The sequence below is a fragment of the Peromyscus leucopus genome, chromosome 12, assembly GCF_004664715.2.
Source record: "Peromyscus leucopus breed LL Stock chromosome 12, UCI_PerLeu_2.1, whole genome shotgun sequence".
NCBI lineage: Eukaryota > Metazoa > Chordata > Mammalia > Rodentia > Cricetidae > Peromyscus > Peromyscus leucopus.
Genome location: NC_051073.1, coordinates 13391472 through 13412139, shown reverse-complemented (window position 1 = coordinate 13412139; position 20668 = coordinate 13391472). Strand labels below are relative to the sequence as shown.

General features: G+C 45.1%; 1 protein-coding gene across 1 annotated transcript in view; it reads right to left on the bottom strand.

Annotated features, from left to right (window-relative positions):
- LOC114697683 (amyloid beta precursor protein) overlaps positions 1–15250 on the bottom strand; it is a 228935-nt gene extending 213685 nt beyond the window's left edge. The window contains 1 exon segment of the mRNA XM_028875973.2: positions 15005–15250. Within this exon segment, the coding sequence (XP_028731806.1) occupies positions 15005–15061 (57 nt within the window). The 5' untranslated portion in view covers positions 15062–15250.
- Between the last annotated feature and the right edge of the window lie 5418 nt (positions 15251–20668).

Here is a 20668-nt window from a genome sequence, read left to right as displayed (position 1 = left end):
CAAGGAAAGAATTAATGAGTAGCAAATAATTCATAAAAGATCATAACTTCCTATTGATGTCAGCATCACTAAAATGATACTCAAAGTCCCTAAGAGAATTTGCAGAAGGTATAGAACATGTGACCGCCAAAACCAAATATCTCATTAAAACTCCAGCATTTATCTCAACTCCTTGGTTGACAACAGAATCAGGGACTTGGAACTAGGTTGTATGTGTTCAAACTCTGATATGAATGAGCCAACGAGCAATGAGTCAACATGTCAGGTTACTTCAAAATTATAAATAATTTAATGTGATAATTACCCCTGGAATATTTTACCAAATGCCTGTTCTTCTCCAGAAAAAGAGATTGGTACTGATGTTTTCTCATGTCATCAGTTTTATATGAAATCAATAAATACAACTAGAAACCTACACACAGGAGAAACACATTCAACAGAATTCTTCCCATCTGTGTCCTTACAACATGCCCCTCAGAAGTTCACAAGCAGACAAATGGAACCTCTGAGCCCAGCTCATAAAAGTGAAACATTACAACAGAAATAAAAAAAAAAGGGGGGAGGGGGATTCTGATCCCATTCTTTATTAAAATCCCAATACAGTGCTTGGCCACAAATGGAACATCTTTATCACACTCTCTCACCCTAAGACTTGGGGACTCATTACAGAAAGGGTGTGTGTGAGGGTTTTAAGAGCCAGAGGTCCTGAGGACCAGAGTAAAACAGTGTTTTCTAAACACGGCAAGACTGCTGCAAACTTGACTGACAGCAGGTGTGGTTGCCTGTGTAAGAACTGCGCATGATCAAGCCAGTCAACATTCCAGTATGGATGGGGTCGGGGCTCACTCTTGGCTGAGGAGTTATTGACAGTTGATGGCTTCTGGAAGAGGGAGAGTCAGTTTTCTTCAAGGGTGTGGCCCTTGGCAGGTGGATCACACTCCAGCGGATGGCCCCACATCCATGAGCACAGAGAAAGCACAAACTGTACTTGTTGGCTTACTATTTTATATAAAGACATGAAGTTGGGAGGAGTAAGATAAAGGGGAATGGATCTGGGAGAAGTTAGGTGAGAAATGGGTGGTTAATAGGATCAAAAAACACTGTCCTTGGGCTGGAGAGATGGCTTAGAGGTTAAGAGCACCGACTGCTCTTCCAGAGGTCCTGAGTTCAATTCCCAGCAACCACATGGTGGCTCACAACCATCTGTAATGAGATCTGGTGCCCTCCTATGTATACATAATAAATAAATAAATCTTAAAAAAAAAAAAAAACACTGTGCTCACACATGAAACTCTCCAAGAACTAAGAAAAATATACTAAAGAAGAGAAGAGTATCTGAAAAGTAAATAAGTCAATTCCAGTATACGCTCTAGGATGCCTGCTCCTTCATTATCTCGGTCCTGGGCAGCTCTGACAGCCATGCTGATAAATTACTCAGTGGTGGGGACATCTCTGGCCGGCAGGCTTCCATTCCACTGTTTGAGCCATAGTCAAATTGTTCTGGCTTCCCTCTGGGATTCCTTCCTCTCATCCTTCACTGAATAATACTGCACGCACTCTCACCAATACACTCTTGCAAGTAGGACCCTTCACAGTTCTTCAACTAAGGGCAAAATGTAAGCCACTTTCACATCAGGAGCTTTGATTAAGCTGGGTGCAGGAACACACGCCTTTAATCCCAGCACTCAGGTGGCAGAGGCAGGCAGATCTCTTGTGAGTTTGAGACCAGCCTGGTCTATGTAATGAGTTCCAGGATAGCCAGAACTACATAGTAAAACTCTGTCCAGAAAAAAAAAAAAAAAAAAAAAAAGGAGAAAAAAAAAGGGGGGGGGGGGCGCTCAGTTTACTTTTAGCAAGCTTAAATTTCCTGAATCCTTTGGTGAAAAAAGATTTAATACTTGACATAAAACATTTTCAAAAAAATAAACAAACAGGAAAAAGATACAAGGCTAATCATAATGACCTAAATTAGATTTTCAATGCCTGTCAACTTAATGGCATAAAGTAGCATTGGCTTTCAGCCATTGGAAAATACAATTTCTTTGCCATTTTTCTCTCCTCCACCTTTTCTTTTTTTCTTTGTGGCCCTGGCTGTCCTGAAACTCGCTCTGTAGACCAGGCTGGCCTCGGACTCAGAAATCCACCTGCCTCTGAGTTTTAGGATTAAAGGTGTGTGTCACCACTGCCTGGCCAGGGAAAGCACAATGTGCAACAGTTTCTTTAGAAAACACAGGTAATAGAATTCACACTACTTTTAGTGCAATGTTGATCACTGTCACACTAAACTCAGAAGGAATTACAAGGTGTCAAATGGCAAGCATGGGCAAACAAATGTCACCCAAGTAAACACTGACGACAAGGTAATTTTCACTTTGACGGTCACAGAATTTAACTGTGGTATACAGTATGAGGTGTTTCCTTCTAAACCTCACTCAAACAAAATCATTTCTAGGAAGTTCCAGCTGAGATTATCATCATCAACCAGGAGATGGATGGAATACATTCTAAGAATGGTGGCACAAGCCTGTAACCCCAGAATTCAAGAGGCCGAGGCAAGAGAGTAGAGCTTACAGACAGCCCGGGCTACAGCCTGAGTTTGAGGCCAGCCAGAGCGACACAGCAACATCCTGCCTCAATTAAAGGGGCCAGTGCACGTCTTAGGTGGGAAGAGCCCAACTAAATTTCCTGAAGAATTGTGAAGTTACTGACAGTGTTTATAAAAAAAATTTAGAAAAGTATCCTTGTTCATAATCTTTATAACATAAAGAGAAACGGCCTCAGCTATCCAGGATCAAACCTGCACACATTTATTATTTTTTTATGAGAATGCATATATTTATGTAGCGTGAGAGAGTGCTAGTACTAGCCCTGCATGTCTGGGTAGAGATCAGAGGTCAACATCTTTCTCTATCACTGTCCACCTTATGTTTTGAAACAGAGTCACTCACTGACCCTGTAGCTCACATTTCTGCTGGACTAGCTGGCCAGTACATCCCCGGGATATCCTCCTGTCTACACGTTCCCAGCATGGGAGTCACAGATACGTGCCATGTGCCTAGCTTTCACATGGATTCTGGGAATCCAAACTCAAGTTCACAACTGAGCAGAAATCACTCTACCCAGTGAACCATCTACCATGCACCAAACCACGCAATTCTTGATCGCTGCACTAAAGAGTTTCTACAATCCTCCCTGAAAGTATTTATCAAATATTTAGTAGTACTAGATGTAAGGTATTGCCATTAATGATAAATTACAGAAGGCAGTGTGGTCACAATCAATATTAATATTCCCCTAGTCCCCACTTTCATTTATAATATTTAACTACCTCAAAGCAGACCTCAGATCAAAGTCATTCTTCCACATTACAGTGAATGGTTCAGATACCTCAGTTTACCTCAGGGTAGTAATCTCACCAGAGACACCAAAAACAATCTACCTAAAATATTAACCCACAACAACACACTTCCATACAGAGTTCTCCTTCACCTCTTCCCCACCTAACCTCCAGACTCCTGTTTCCACACCACTTACTGCTTCCTGTTGAACAATGAAAGAATGAATTTTCCTTTTCTAAATATACACACATGAATCAAGGCCTCTCTGAATGTGATGGTCCACTCGACTGGATTTAGAATTGCCAGGAGGTTTAACTCTGGGTGTGGCTGTGGCTGTGCTTCCAGAGAGTTTAAAAGAGGAAGGAAGACCTATCCTGGTTGCCAGGCCAGGGTGAATAAGAAGAACGCAAGCTGAGCAACAGCATTCATCTCTTTGCTTCCTGATTACAGATGGAACGTGACCATCGGTCTCATATCCCTGCTACTTCCTTGTCAAGAGCATATGTACCCTCAGTCTGTGAGCCAAAATAAAACCTTCCTTCATGGCTGGGGATATAATGGTTATATCCCTTGAGACTCTGGGTTCAATACCTATCATGAAGGGCGGGCGAGGGAGGCTTCCTTCCTTAAGTTGCTATTGTGTCAGTTTTGTTTGGTTTGGTTTGGTTTTTCGAGACAGGGTTTCTCTGTGTAGCTTTGGAGCCTGTCCTGGATCTCACTCTGCAGACCAGGCTGGCCTCGAACTCACAGAGGTCTGCCTGGCTCTGCCTCCTGAGTGCTGGGATTAAAAGGCGCCGCCGCGCCCCCGCCCCCCGCCCCCCCCCCCCCCCCCCCCCCCCCCCCCCCCCCCCGCGCCGTGCCTGGCTTGTGTCAGCATTTTATCACAGCAACAAAAAAGTAACTAATATACCTGGCAAGAAGACTTAGCCAGAAACTTCTCTATAAATACTGGATTTTAATTTTAAATGTAGTAACTTAATTTAATATGCAAGTATCTGAGAGTCAAATATTCTTCAAATGAATCTTCAAGCTGGGCAGTAGTGGCACACGCCTTTGATCCCAGCACTTGAGAGGCAGAGGCACAGAGATCTCTGTGAGTTCAAGGCCAGTCTGGTCTATAAAGCGAGTTCCAGGACAGCCAGGGCATCCTGTCTTGAAAAACAAAAAACAACAACAATAAAATTAATTTTCAGATTTGAACATTTCTAAGGAGTTTCTGAAGAACTTTCCATCTCAAACTAACGTACTGTAGTGGTAATACTACACTTGTTCTAGACACACCATAATAAACGATTAAACATCAGGCTGCGGAATGTCTGCTATAAAATGTGACTTTTCATTTGGTAAACTGTATCAGTGTCCAAAATGCTGAGATTTCCAAAAGGCTGTATCACCTAAAACATGAGAACTTTTTGGATGATTTCTCAGCCATTTACATATAGTTGAGAAATCAAGTTTATTTACCCTGATCACTTTTACCTATAAATTATACTACACAATATGAGTAATGTATTTGTAAAAAAAAATGTAATTGTGTTTTGAAAAGTCATCCATAAACAGGAACAGGTAAGGATTAACCACCAACTCTTGAAAGATAATACCACTCTATTTTCTTTTTAAAATGAAATGGGAAAGAGGACCAAATGAGGCACACAACTAAGAAGGCGAGACTCACTGAACTGGATTCTAACCTCAACCATCAATTTTTGAGACAGGGTTTCTCTGTGTAGCCCTGGCTGTCCTGGAACTTGATCTGTAGATCGGGCTGACCTCGAACTCATAGAGATCTGCCTGCCTTTGCCTCCTGAGTGCTGAGAATAAAGATGTGTGCCACACTGCCTGGTCACATCCCAGGCAACCATCAATCTTTTAAAAATGAAATTTAAGGCTGGGGATACGGCTCATGGTAGAACACCTACCTGTATACACAGAGCTCTGGGTTCGATCCCAAGCACAGAAAACAACAACAAAAAGTAGATTTATAATGCTCCATTCATTGTATTTACAATATCAATTAAGTAGGGGCAGACATATGGTTTATTGTAAAAATGTTCACAATAGCTAAGCTATGGAACCAACCCAGGTTCCAACAGAGGAATGGGTGAAGAAAATGTGGTGGATGGACATGCACAGTGGAGTTTTTTTGTTTTTTCAATCATAAAGAATGAAAGTATATTGTTTGCAAGAAAATTGAGGAAAATGGAAATAACTATCATACCACAATTTTAATTAGTCCAATTTCAGAAAGAAATATTTTGTGTGCTTTCTCTTGTTATGTGGCTCCTAGATCTTATGTGGATCTATAAAAACAAGCATGTATGACATGAAAGTAGAAGCAAAACTGGAAACTGCCTACAGGAACCAAGGAAGTTAACTGGGGGAAAAGGAACTGGGAGAAGGGAAGAGGCAAGAGGAGGGGGGGGGGGAGGGGGGGGAGGAGAGGGGAGGGGAGGGGAGTACATGATCAACATACAGCACACACTTGTCTGAAAATGTCCTCATGCGGCACAGTCCTGTGCACGATGAATACACACACTGAAATTTATTTAATAATAATTTTTAAATCACCCAGGAATGTGTGTTTCTAAAACATTCATTTTTAATTTTAATTCATTTTTAAAGAGTAGGTAATGCAGACAAAGCAAACCTGGACAGATGAGATTTGGTAACAAGGGATGAAAGGGCACATGTTAAACACACAAATATACCTCCAGGGCAAGATTAAGCCTCATGTTTATTGTCCTGCAAAATGTCTCCATGGGGTTAAGATAGACAACCATCATTAAAGCTTCCAAATTTAGCAAAGCCACAAGAGCAATAAAGCATTTCTTCACTTAACACAAATGACTTTCTCGGACCGATCTCTTATTCTCCTAAGTGTCCTCTAAGGCTGACGAGTAATTTATCACCGTCATCGTTTAGAAAGCCTGGATACTTTCAATGAAGATAAAGACAGTATATGGCTCTCTAGAAGCTGCGAGCACAGGACAAATATGATTCTCTGAGTAAAAGAACCAGACAAAAAACAATTTCATAACCACGAAATCACCAAAAAAAAGTAATTTTTTTTAATGGCTGCTGAGTTAAGTGTTTAATCTGAAATATCTTTTGAATTGGAGAAGGAAGAAAAAAAAAAAAACAGGAGGCCATCTGAAAACAAGGAGATTCAAGTTCTGTTCCTTGTCCATCGCTGTACTTGGTTCAGGATCCATGGTCTACAAAACCATTTCTGGTGCGTTTGTTTCATTTCCTCATTTCTCATGTGTGCTCATTGACTCCACATCCAAGGTTCTGAGACCATCGCTCCTTCCTCCCGGTAACAACTCTAAGTAGGGCGAGCAGTAAATATGGATTCTCCAGAACCAGTCTCTACTAAATACTAAATACACAGCTGGCTAATGAGAAGTCACCTGGACTCCTAAGGCCTTTGCTCCTTGATCCTTCCATGTTGTTTGCAAACACAATTTAACCACAGACTCCTCGGATCTATGTACTAAAGGTTTCAAGTATCATTAGACTAATTCTGACACAGAGAACGAAAACAGTGTGTGGGCAAACCCGCTGAGGTTTCTACGTGTGTTTTTAACTGAGTCGTAGATTACAGTTGAGTTGTTTTTTTGTTTTGTTTTGTTTTTGTTTTTGTTTTTCGAAACAGGGTTTCTCTGTGTAGCTTTGCGCCTTTCCTGGAACTCACTTGGTAGCCCAGGCTGGCCTCAAACTCACAGAGATCCGCCTGGCTCTGCCTCCCGAGTGCTGGAATTAAAGGCGTGCGCCACCACCGCCCAGCAGATTACAGTTGAGTTTTAAAGACATGACAGCCCTCACCCAGCAGCTAGAGAAACTCATTTTGAGTCTGATTTCCTGACAGGAAGGCTGCCTTCATGGCCTGTCTTGAGAAAAGACCGATTGAGCCTTCCATACCAGGACCAACTTTCTTTGGCTGGCATTTGAATCTTCGATTTCCACTCCGATGAGAAAGTCTGATTATTCATTTTTATAGAAAAGGTTTAGCTGAAGACTAAACCAAACCTGTCCACGGCTCTTCATATAACCAAAGATGTCCAGTTAATAGCTATATTAATAATCAAGCCAGGGCATAATCTGGCGCAATTTTAAACACAGGGAAGGCTGCTAGCATGTACAGTATTAAAGATGAGCATTTTCCATTTGTATAAACCAGCACATTTCTCTACTGCTTAAATTCTTCAAGGCACATGACATGAATTATTCTAATATTTTCAAAAACCCAACTGAAATAGAAAATCACATATTTAATAAATGATATTTTAAAACAGGTATTCAAAAACTTTTACCTATGCTGTTTCATAGTTGAATCAAATTCTTTTTTTTTTTTTTTTTTTTTTTTTTGACAGTCTTGCTTTGGTAGCACAAGCTGGCAGAACCAATGATTCTCCATCCTTGTCTCCTCAGTGCTAGGGTTAGAGGCATGTGCCACACCTGGGTAAATTCATCCATCCTTGTAGAGAACTAACTGCCAATTTCCTCATACTCTTAATTAGACAATAAGCAAGTTAATTATTCTAATAAGTGAAATACCATGAAGATTATTTTAGCTTTCCATAACTATGTATGAGAAAAATATGTTCATTTTCTACTGTCCTATAAAACCAACAACACTTAGTTATGATGGTACATCAAACTACATATCAATTTAACATACATTAATTTAACTTGTCTTAAGTGTGTTATATATTAAACAATTTAATCCTCAACAAAGATAAATAACTACTATCCACATTTTACAAAAGCACAGAAATTTAACCATGGCCAATATCTCAGGGGAGATAGCAGCCAGAATGCTCAAGCAACCTTGCTCCCATTTGGTTTCTGGATCCATGTGTGTTATAGTTTGAATCATAAATATGACCCAAAGGCCAGTGGGGTAAAGGCTTAGTCTTCAGAGGGCCACTGGCAGGAGGTAGTGGGACATTTAAGCGGTGGAAACTTCTTGGGAATTTTTAGGTCACTAGGGGCATGCCCTTGTAGAGGACCTTGGGATGCTGGTCTCTTTTTTTCTGTTTGCTTCCAGGCAGGCCAGCATGACAGGAGCAGCTGGGTCCATCATGTATTCTCTACCGTAATATGCTGCCTCACAACAGGCCCATAAGTATGTGGCCAATCAATCATGGACTGAAACCTCGCAAACTGTGAGCCAAGATCAACCTTTCCTCTTTTTAAGTTTACTGTCTGAGGCACTGTGCCACAGCAACAGAAAGCGATGTGAAATGCCACCCTTCCTATGCATCCAAGAAACACTCAAAGGTTCAACAGTACTAGCCTATCATCCGCCTGACATCAAAACCAACATTACAAATATTAACTCCAGTTCTTTCCACAAAAGAGATGGGCTTTTAAAAAAATCTCTCTACTTGAAGGCTAGAGTGATGGCTCAATGGTTAAGAGCTCTTCTGTTCTTCCATAAGACCTGAACTTCAGTTGGCTCACAATCACCTGTAAGTCCAGCTTCAGGGAGATCCAAAGCATGTGGTCTCCACAGGTAACTGCACTCATGTGCACATAGCCGCACACATACACATAATTTTAAAATGATAATACAATTTTTAAAGCACTCTCCAATTCTTGTTTTATGATATACTCTAGTTCTAGCTCAATCTCTACTGTATGACTCTTCCAAGTATAGCCACACACAGGCACAGTGGCATGAATCTGTAGTCTAGCCACTCAGGAGGCTGAGGCAGAATGACTTGAAGCAAGGAGTTCAAGGTCAGCTTCTGAAACATACTGAGGCCCTGTCCTAATTTGGATTCTGATGCTGTGATTAAAACTATGACCAAAAGTAACTTGCAGAGGAAAGGGCTTATTACATCTTACACAGTACAGTCCACCATCAAGGACAGCCAAGGACAGGAGCTCAAGCAGGAACCGTGAGGTAGGAACTAAAACAGAGGTGATGGAAGAGTGCTGCTTACTGGCTCCCTCTCCGTGGTTTGTTTGCTCAGTCTGCTTTCTTACACACCCAAGGACAACCCGCCCGCCCAGGAGCAGCACTGCCCACAGTTGTCTGGGTCCTCCCACATCAACCATAAATCAAGATAGAGCCCCACCCCAGACTTGCCTCCAGGCCAATCTGATAACGACAGTTCCCTCTTCGCAGGCCACTCTAATGTGTGCCAAGTTAACAAAAACTAACTACAGCAAACCTGCATCTCAAAACATAAATACGTAGCCACACAAAATAAATCTAAATAAAATATCTTCTTTACCCACTACTGCTGCTAGGACTGAGTGTATACAAACCTAACTTCTCTGTAACCTCTCCTGAATAACTAGCTATTCCATGACATATCGCTTCTGCAAAAACTAGCAACAAAATAAATAAATTAAAGTTAAATAAATAATTTTTTAAAGATCTATTTTTAAACAAGTTACTACAGCAGTCAGTCTACTCCAGCGTTGGGTAAATTCTGATCTCAAAGATGGTGACAGTCAAACCTACTTGGACAGAAAAATCCGAAGAAAAACATTTACCAAACATTGTTTTCCATAATAAATAGCAGTCTCTCCCAAACGCAATCCATGTTAAACTAAGGGAAAAGCTACGTAACATTCCCCCTCCAGGAATGTCTCCAAGGAGTCTGAAATGTAATACATGTAATTGCTTATACTTGCTTCTCCTTCAGGGAGCATGCTCATTCGCTCACCTTAGCCTTGCCAGCCCGCCATCCTCCCTCCCACCCACTCATGAGAGTGAAACACAAAATGTACGATGCAGAAGGTTACAGCATTCACGAACACTTGCAAAAGACAGTATTTATTATCCATCTGCACTCCATGCCTTGTATCTAGAATCCCAATACAAAAAGGAAAAGATGTCACAGTCGAGTAAACATAAAAAAAAAAAAAAAAAAAAAAAAAAACCAGAATGAAAATCAAAGCTCCAAACCAGGTTAGGGCTGGCTGGGCCCTCACAACGCAGGTGTGTGCCATGTGAGCCTCCGAGACCACAGGGTCATCTGGACCAGGGAGTGAGCTGCAACTGCAGTCTTGGCTACAAAGAATGTCAAGACACGACAGCTTTGAGGAGAGAAGAGTGCAATGGAAACACGACCTCTGCTTCCTTTGCCCTTCTCCCTGCTTCTTGCACACCCTAGCCTCTACGGCATTACTTGGCTTCTGTTTTCAGAACAGCCTGATGAATCCTGAATGTGGTTCAAATTTGTTCATCTGTAACTGGTCTCAAAATCTCGGTTTCTATTTTAAAATTGCCCAGAGATTTTTGATTTTTCTTCTTCTTCTTCTTCTTCTTCTTCTTCTTCTTCTTCTTCTTCTTCTTCTTCTTCTTCTTCTTCTTCTTCTTCCTCTTCTTCCTCTTCTTCTTCTTCTTCTTCTCCTCCTCCTCCTCCTCCTCCTCCTCCTCCTCTTCTTCTTCTTCTTCATGCCAGGCCTTGCTCCCAGGGATTTCTTTTTGGTGCACCGGGTGCAGGAACCCTGACAACACCTTCTCGAGCTTTTGTTTATTCCTTTGTTTTAATCTCCGTGAGGTCTTGGGATTGGATGTAGTTCAGTGGTAGAGCAGTTGCCCATCAGGCTTCAGTCTCCATATTTGATCCCAACACCACATACACAAACACAGAAAGAAACACACACACACACACACACACACACACACACACACACACACACACACACACAAAAACCCCTCCATGATACTGCTGTGCACAACATGGTTGGGAACTCATCATGATTAACAAAACCATGTTCCCTATAGAAACTCTTTAAATAGTTGATTTGCCCTTCCCTCCTCACGGATGCAGAGTGAAGCTCCTTTTATCATTTATTCGCCTAGTTTACATGGTGCTGAGGATACATCCCGGTCTGCCTTTAGCCCTGACCTCCTTGTTTCTAACTCTTCACCCAGCTCCAGAGTCCAGCCTACCCCGTCACAGTGTCTGTTTATCTTCTGTCTCCCCTGGATGAATGGAAGCTCCGAGAAGGAAGAGACAGTTTGGGTTTGTGTAAAAAAAAAAAAAATCAATAAAATTTTCTCTAATGAAAAGATGAGGCTATGAATCAAACTGAATTCCACACTTGTTCTTCCTCTCATTACGTAAAAACCTTATCTGTGCCTGGCTCTAAAGCAAGCTCAAAGAACACAGATAAGACAAAAGCCCTGCGTGTACACTCTGGTGTTTGTGTTCGAACAAATACAGCCATGCGAATACTTAACCTTCATTCCCCGGGTCTGGGACAAAAACCTGGCCGGAAACTTACAACCAGGAAATGCTCCAGGACTACCTAATCCTATTGCCCCTTTAATCTTTTCAGCTATAAGTATTTCTCCTGTAACGCTTTCTCAGTACTCCACTTACTATGCACTTTTTTTTTTTTTGCTTAATCTGTACTTTCTTTTTTTTTGTACACAGCATTCCTATTTCATAATTATGTGCATACATACATCTGTACCCAGTGGGGGGTGAGTAATAAAGTATATACAGTCAAATAAACATCACATGCTGATGTTGAAGTATAAAGTATATTTGTGCAGGTCCATCTTGCATAGACTGGCATAAAAGACAGAGATTATAAAGGAAATTTATTAATGAAAAATGCCTTGGAAATCTTAAAACAGCAGTTTTTGCAGAAGTAGGATACATTATTTTATAAAGCCCTTTTTGTTTCTTTTCTGTATGAAGGATGACTGATAATCTTCGTTATCAAACGAATGCAGAGAACTGATTTGCCATAAACAGTAAACTTAAATCAGAGACCCTGTAACATTAAGAGAGAACCTTAACCATAAATTTAACTCCACTTCTTTCAAACCAGCAGCCAACTGATCCCATTTTTCCCCCATTTATTTTAAATCCGTCTTTGCTAATTTAGTGTCGTGATCTTGTATACACACCTTTTCATTTCTTCGGTTCCATCTTTCAATGGCTCTGCAGTCCTAAGGTCCTGCAAGTTGTCACAGGGGATGCTATCGCTTGGAGTGACAAAGGAGAAGCATTTACAACAGCCTGCCAGTTATCATGGCTTCCCACTGACAAGCAGGAACTGGTGACTCCTGAGGGATCCCCATCAAAAATCTCAGCCTCACTGCTGTGGATGGAAGGCTTCTCCCTCAGAGCAGCACTACTCAGCAGGTTTCCAGACTGTGAAGGAACCACCACCACCACCAAGGCAAGCTGGTAGTTACCAGCTCCCTCCGAGAAAACAAAACTTACAGGCGAGTGGAAATGAACAAGCAGGGAAACCAGAGTGTGTGACCATCACAGTTTGTTAAATGCCTCTGTTCAGCAGACCAGGAAAAAAAAAAATGTCTGACCAGGTAAGGACGAATCCCTGGATCAGCAGACCCCACCATCACTACCCTCGTTCACTTTGATTCTTCGGCAGAACCACCTGCAGCAGACCTATTTTCTATGATTTACAAAAGGCAGCCAACTCCTAATTCGGTGGCTTCCGTGGACACGGAGCTGCACACGTCTCTGACAAGCCTCATTACTGTGAATTACCTAGCCTACCAGTGATTCACAAAAGGTACTGGTGTGGTTCTCACATTCACCCTTTAAAGGTGACGGTAACCACAGGATAATCTCCAAATGGTTGGCAGGAAAGGGATATGCAATTGCCCAAAGCCAAAAAATAAATCGAGTTCATCTTGGCCTACATCCTGACCCTCTCTATACAAGTTTTAAAAAAAAAATGCTCAAGAAAAAAATAAACATTTAAGTTTTGACATGAGCTTCAAAAATTATAGTTATGCTTCTAATTCTTAGTCGTGTCTTTATATAGTAAGACAATTTGAAAAACTGAATGATTATACAATTAAAATTTTAGGTCATCAGAATTTCCTTGACTAAATGGCTTAAAAATATGGAACACCAAATTCTTAAGACTCCTAAAAGACCTGTTTTAACCAGACCGAGGTGGTTTCTAGATCCAGGAGCCCCTTGTGGGTAAAAAAAAAAAAAAAAAAATTAGAGGGGTTTTGAAAAAGTTCAATGACCTTGTAAATTAAGGACTAAAAATAAATAAATAAATATAAAACCGTAACTAGTGTGGTAGCCAGGACAGTCCCCATGGAATTACAGGAAAGCACTCATCCGGAAATTGCTATTTTGGAAAATTACTATGCGGTGGGGGGGAAAGCGGGAGTGTGATGGGGAGGGGATACTGCAAAGGTTTAGATGCCGAAAAGGGAACAAACGAGGCGAAATGCAACCAGCTGCCACGCAAACAACTTCTAGGCATCTTGAGGTAAAAAGGAAAACAACCCTTTTGCTGGATGCTGGAGAGTTGGATGAATGGAGAAGACTTGTTATACACCTAGTGGTGGGTGGATTTCACAGGCTGCAGCCTCCACACAGCTTTTCTATGCTGCACTGCAGAGGCGCCATCTTCTCCGTCTTAATCTTCACTCTACTCAACCCTTTTATCTGCACGCTTAAAAAAAAAAAAAAAAAAAGACCCCGAGGACCCTCCCCAGCATCCTGCGCCCCTCAGGGTGACCAAGCTCAAAGTCCCCAGAACTGCCCTGAGGAGGCCGCACCTTAATCAGACAATCAGCCTCCTTTGATGCACAAGAGCCCCAGCCTCCCCACCACCAGGCACTGCCCTTTCCAGACGCACGCCTCACTCTGGGCTCTCTTTCTCGCTCTCTCTGCGAGGACTTTGCAGCCTCGCACAGGATTGGCACTAGGCGGTGGTGATGCGGGGGTGGGAGATCTCGGGGCTCCAAACAGCACCCCCCCCCCAGGCCCTCGGGAACAGACGCGCAGCTCGGGGAAGGGAAGCCGTGGTGGCGCACAAACTACCACGGCTCCGCCACCGCGCCCTGGACGGCGAGGGCGGGGTGTCGCGGCTTTTGTTCCCGGGGACCTTCTCCAGTCTCTGGGAGAAAACTGCAGGTACAACCGAGAGCCCGGGACGTCCAGCCTGAAGGACGGGGCCGAGTGGCCGCAGCTCTCCGATGCCTCTCATCACTTGGAACTTACACAAAAGGGAGAGACGGAAATGCACAAAGTTTGCCGGAGGAAGGCGGTGCGCGACCCCGCGCCCGCTCCGGAGAGGGTCGCTGCGCAGGCGGGCGGCGGCTGCCAGGAGCAAAGCCCAGCTTCGCAGCGCAGTCGGGCGGGGGTGGGAAGGGAAGGTGAGCGCCAGGCGCTCCCCCAGCGTCCAGAGCTGCCCCCATTCCAACCCAGGACTCCCGGGAAGGGGAAGGGCGGCGATTTCCTCGCGGGCCACTGGATTGTGAGACTCTGCGCTTTCAGTTTTCCACACGTGTCCCCTTCCCCCCCCACTCCCCTACCCCCACGAACTGGGTGTCTCTCGCATCCCCGAGACCGGCTCTCGAGGCAGGGAGGAGTCGGGGTCTGGGCTCAGGCTCGTCCCCTCACCCTCACCGGGGCGGGCGCGGATGTGGGGAGCCCCGCGCCTCACCCGTTCCCTCTCCACCGGTCGGGCAGCGCGTCCCCGGGAAGGGCTGGGCCAGAGGCGCCGCCGATGCGCAGGGCAGCCGCAGGCGGGGGCGGCCAAGAGCGGGATACCCGTGACAGTCCCCCGCCTCTCACGATTCAAGCTCCGTGGTGGAGACGATCGGGTCCTCCGGCGCCTGCCTTCTCCCCCCGACCCCACCCCCGGCCCCCCGGCCCCCGTCTCTTTTTCCCAGGCGCGGCACCCACCTCCAGCGCCCGAACCGTCCAGGCGGCCAGCAGGAGCAGTGCCAAGCTGGGCAGCATCGTGATCCTGCTTGGGGCACCGGGTGCTCTGGGTGCGAAGGGGAGATCCGCCGCGCCCTGGCTGTGTCCGCGTCGCCTCCGCCGCCGTCGCCGTCTCCCGTAGCCCCCGCGCTCTGCTCTGCTCTGCTCTGCTCTGCTCCGGGTGCTCTCGCCTCCCGCCGCCGCCGCCGCCGAGGAAACTGACAGAGCTGGAGCGCGGCGGCGGGGCTCGCAGCCGGGAGAGTCAGCTGATCCCGCCCACCCGGCTCGCCACCACCCGACAGAGACCCCTAGCGGAGCCCCGGGGAGCTGCGCCCGTGCGCAACGGGAGGCCACCCGGGCCAGGAGCCCACAGGTGCGGGTGTCCTGGGCACCAGCGCGCGGCTACGGAGCCCACGGCCCCCCTCTGGGCTCCGGCAGCCAAGGGAGGGATGATCGGGGTCCGGGAGAGGGACCGGCAGACGGGGTTGAGCGGGAAGGTGAATCCTAGGACGTTTGGGTTCCAGGACAGTCGGGAGCGCTCCCCGCTCGTCCTCGTGAGCTTGAGTCACCCGACCCCGCAGGCCTCTCTGGAATGTGTTTGAGGAGCTTCTGCTGCGATGCATTTTTATCCGCAGTTCATTTGCTCCGTTTGGAGAGGTGGCGCGAGGCCGACAACATTAGCAATGGGATTTTTTTTTTTTTTTCTTTAAGAAGGGCAACCTCTACTCCCCATCAGCAACCTGAGATTTTTGTCGTTAGAATGCACCAGAGAAGGGCATGCGACTTAGGACACAGAATGACGAGTTTTCTTTATGTTTGGAGTGTGTGTGTGTGTGTGTGTGTGTGTGTGTGTGTGTGTGTGTGTGTGTGTGTCGGGGGAGGGGGTGTTTTTTAATTGTTGTTGCATTTTTGTTTGACTTGGGAGGTTTCAGAGAAGGGGATCGGCATCCGGGATTGGAGGAGGCAGGGAGGTAAAAATCTAAGATGGAGAAGAGATCAAACTTGATCTGGAAAAGATCTGGAACTATGGCTCTTGTCCTCCATCTCCAAGGACTTTGTGCTGAACTCTACTCTTGTTCTTTTTTGCGTCTGTCCCAAATCACAGAAAAGAACCTCTGTACAGCCATTTTCTCCTAGATTAAAGTGTCCAATGCTAGAATGGCCTAGAACCATCCATTCTGACCGGATGTGACATCAGGCCCAAAGCCATTGGCCCGCCCTAAGCTAGTGAGAGGAGACAGGGGATAATGCCAGGTGAGTTTCTGGCTCTGAGGCCACTACCCTTCTCCTCACTTGATGTGTTTTTTAATAACCTGGCGTGAGCAGTGGTCATCTGGGAACCTAAAGTAAGAGAAATGCCTCCATCAGATTAGCCTGTAGGCAAGTCTGTGGAGACATATTCTTGATTACTGATTGATGTGATAGGCGAGCCCTGGGTCTTGGGCTGTAAAAGAAAACAGGTCAAGCAAGCCATGAGGAGCAAACCAGTAAGCAGCTTCCAGCATGGCCTCTGCCTCAGCTTCTGCTTCGGGTTCCAGTCTTCAGTTCCTGCTCTGACTTCCCTTCATGATGGACTGTGAGCAGAATGTGTAAGCTAAATAAACCCTTTCCTCAAGTTACTTTTGGTCATGATTTTTTTTTTTTTATCACAGCAATAGAAAGCAAATGAGAACACCTGCTCTTCCACAGAGCAAGGAATCCCTGCGAGGGTTGTGGGAGGATGTGTCCCCACCCGTTCCTTTCTGAGAAGTCAGCATTGATCTACCAGCTCGCCTAAATACCATCTGTCCAACTCTACATATAGTTTTTTTTTTGTCCTGCATGTCCTTTGAATGCCCTGAACAAATAACAACAAATATTTGCTACGCAATATTTGCTTTTATTATTTATGGCATTCACTTCCTACAAAAGCCAAGGAAAGGATAGGGAGACGGCTCCATTGGCAAAGCACACAAGCAGAAGGACTTGAGTTCCATCCCTGAAAGCCACATGAACATGTCAGTCATGCCAGCATCTGCCTGGGAGGGAGACAGACAGACTCTAAGGTGGACAACACCCGAGGAACATCATCTAAGGATGGCTTACAGCGCGCACCCCCACACACACACACACGGAAGCCATTGCTATTATCATACCCATTTAAAAGTCAGGAAAGCCATTACTGTAGCTTTAACAGTAGAGTGACTGGTTGCTCAGTGAAGTGGAAAGTTCACCCCTCAGTCGCCTTTTCCTGGCATCTGAAAATTAGAAAGGGAAGCTAGTCAACTAAGAAATCTATGAACAAGAGGCTGACACATAGCTGGACCCTCAGGGAAAAAAACCCCAATGAGAAACAATACAGTGGAGCTTTCACCTCACACTCCTTCCCAAACACACTTACCTCCCCAGCATCATGACCTGTTTGTGTGAACAAGGGAGGCGCCTGAATACCTAGGAGGTGGGGAGACATCAGATCTGGTTCCAAATTTCGTGAGATCATACTGAAAAATGAAAGCCTGAGACCTTCTGTCCAAAATGAAACGTTGTTATGATGGAGATGCTGGGACATTAGCCTGAGCTCTTCTGAGCACAGTTTGTAGACCCTGTGTGTGCTCCAGGGAAAGAGGCAGGGATTTAACAAGAGGGGGCAGTTATCTCTTACTTGAGCAGCAATTTAAAAAATACAATAATAAGGCGGGTGGTGGTGGTGGCGCGGCGGCGGCGGCGGCGGCGGCGGCGCGGCGGCGCACGCCTTTAATCCCAGCACTCGGGAGGCAGAGCCAGGCGGATCTCTGTGAGTTCGAGGCCAGCCTGGGCTACCAAGTGAGTTCCAGGAAAAGGCGCAAAGCTACGCAGAGAAACCCTGACTCGAAAAACCAAAAAAAAAAAAAAAAAACAATGATAAAGCCGGGTGGTGGTAGCACATACCTTTAATCCCAGCACTCAGGAGGATCTCTGAGTTCGAGGCCAGCCAGGGCTACAGAGTGAGTTCCAGGACAGCCAGGGCTACACAGAGAACCCCTATCTCAGAGAGAGGGAGGGAGAGAGAGAGAGAGAGAGAAGAGAGAGAGAGAGAGAGAGAGAGAGAGAGAGAGAGAGAGAGAGAGAGAGAAATGATATCCCATAAAAACAGAAATTCTTAGAGTTAGTAGTCTCCTTTCACATGACTGAATTTCATCCCCCTCACATTCCTGGTCAAGATGTTCTCAGAGGAAGCGATTAACTCCTGATTGTGCCAGAAAGGGCATTCCTATTTTCTATTTAAAATTTCTTAAAGGTTTTTTTGTTTTGTGTTTTTAATTTTAGTTGTGTGTGTGTTCTCGTGTGCATCTCTCTCTCTCTCTCTCTCTCTCTCTCTCTCTCTCTGTGTGTGTGTGTGTGTGTGTGTGTGTGTGTGTGTGTGTGTGTGTGTGCTCACTACGGCCAGAAAAGGGAATTAGATCCCCAGGAACTGGAACTATAGACTATTGTGAGCTGCCTGATCTGGGTGTGAGGAACCCTTTAGGTCTTCTCCACGAGCAGGAAGTGCTCCTAACCAATTAGAGAGAGTGTGTGTAAGTAGGCCATAGCACACACATGGAGGTCATGGGACAACTTTAGTAATCGGTTCTCTCCTTCTACCTTGTGAAGGCAGGGTCTCTATTGCTGTTCCTGCCCCACTGTGTCCTCCAGGCTAGCAGGCCAGAGCTACTAGGTGGTCTTCTGTCGCCACCTCTCATCTCATGTTTAGAGATGCTGTGATTGTAGATGTGTGTCCCTGCATCTGGCTTTCTTATGGGAGTGGATTGTGGGAATTGCTTATATTGTCAGACTCGCAAGACCAACGCTTTTACCTGACAAGCCAACTCTCTGCCCCGATCCCCTACATTTTCTCCTTTCATTACTCCTCAGAGATTCTGATGGCTCTTTACATCTTACCGCTTCCTCTGCTCAACAGTAATGCCATTCCTGCCCTGAATGGAGGATCTTTCCAAGTCTGCACACAGGAAGCCCCGCAACATCTCTGGTTAGAATTCCCGAGAAAGGGCTGGGCATGGTGGTGTGTGCCTTTAATCCCAACATTTGAGGGAGAGGCAGGCCAAGTCTGGCCCGACAGAGCTGTACAGTGAGACCCTGTTTCAAACAAACAAGAATCTTCAGGGAAGAAACCAACCACGTATCTACTGAAATCCTCCCAGGACAACCTGGACTTAAGGAGACCACTGTGAGACACTCAGTAGCTACTCAGACAGGCCTGCCTATTTTGGATAACCAGCTCTGAAATATCTGGTTACTAGAAAGTTCTCCCCACTACTTACAGCTCTCACACATAGATGTCACCTGTGGCCAAGCAGAACATTCATTTCTACAGTGTCTGTCTCTAGAAGATATGTTGATATTCTATACCTCTGAATAGTCCCATAAACGGCAGCATATCTCTTCCTTCCATACCCTAAATAAGTTCTGGTTTGTTGTGTCTGCAGCCTAATGCTGCTCTTGGTTTTGCTACTGTCTACATTGCACTGTGGACTCAGGGAGAGAGGGAGAGAGGGGGAGTCATACTTGGTCACTACTTGCTAGCAAATCTTTCAGCTTCATTCATGATGCTGCTAATGAAACTACTTTGTAAGTCTAGGCAGTGATCCATGCCCCATAGGGTCCATCAAGAGCAGTGGTAAGTCTGAGCCAGAAGATGCAACCTTAATTTTCTATGACTACCAACAAAATACCTCAGACTAGGGGTTGGGAACAAATGGCCAAGCATGTGGCTTTTATCTTTGGAGGCCTGGGATCTGTCTCCAGAAATGTAAAACAAAACAAACCCACAACAAAACTAGGTGATTTAAATAACAGGCACTTAACTTTCTCACAACTCTGGAAGCTAGAGGTCCCAGATCAGGGTGTCCTCAGGGGTATTTCCTGCCCAACTCTGGTTTGCTGTTGGCTATCTTCTCTCTCTGTTTTTACATCTCCTTCCCTGCGTGTGTTTTTATGTTCAGTTCCCCTCTTTTAAAGGCTACCAGACGTTGAACAAAAGCCCACCTTCCAACCTCCCTAACTTAATTACCTCTTTAAGGACCCTATGTCCAAACCCAGAAATATCCTGAGGTTTGGGGTGATGATAATTTTCAAATATGAATTTGGAGTGAGGAGATTACCACAGGGCCACATTCAGATCAGCTAAGACACGGTCTATAATCATCCCACCAATCTTCACCTTTGTTACCAAAGACCAGAGGTCCTTTCCGTCATTTTCGGGTGGAAGGTGACTCCAGTGAACAGGAAGACAGGAATGAAAAAGGCCTGCTTTCTCCCTGTCTTCCACCAAGTCAACATTCTGATCCCCATGCAGCCAGCTTGTCCTGCCCTTCCCTTAACTATCAGACTCTGAGAATAAGTAAAAGGGTTTACTTTATTTAGCATGTTCCCTTTAAAAATGTTATCAAATCTTATGCTCGTATTGACGTTTAAATTCAGTATTAGTTAGCCAGGGCTGCCATAACAAAGTATGGGTAACCTGGGTAGCTTTAAAAAAGAAGAGATGTATTTTCTTACATTTTTGGGATAGTCTAAGATCAAGGTGGAAGCCGAGTCAGATGGCCTCTGCTGAGGTGAGGCCATCAAGAGTGGCTTGTTGAACATCCTTACCTGTATCTTCACGTGGTCCTTCCTCTGCAGGCTTGGGCC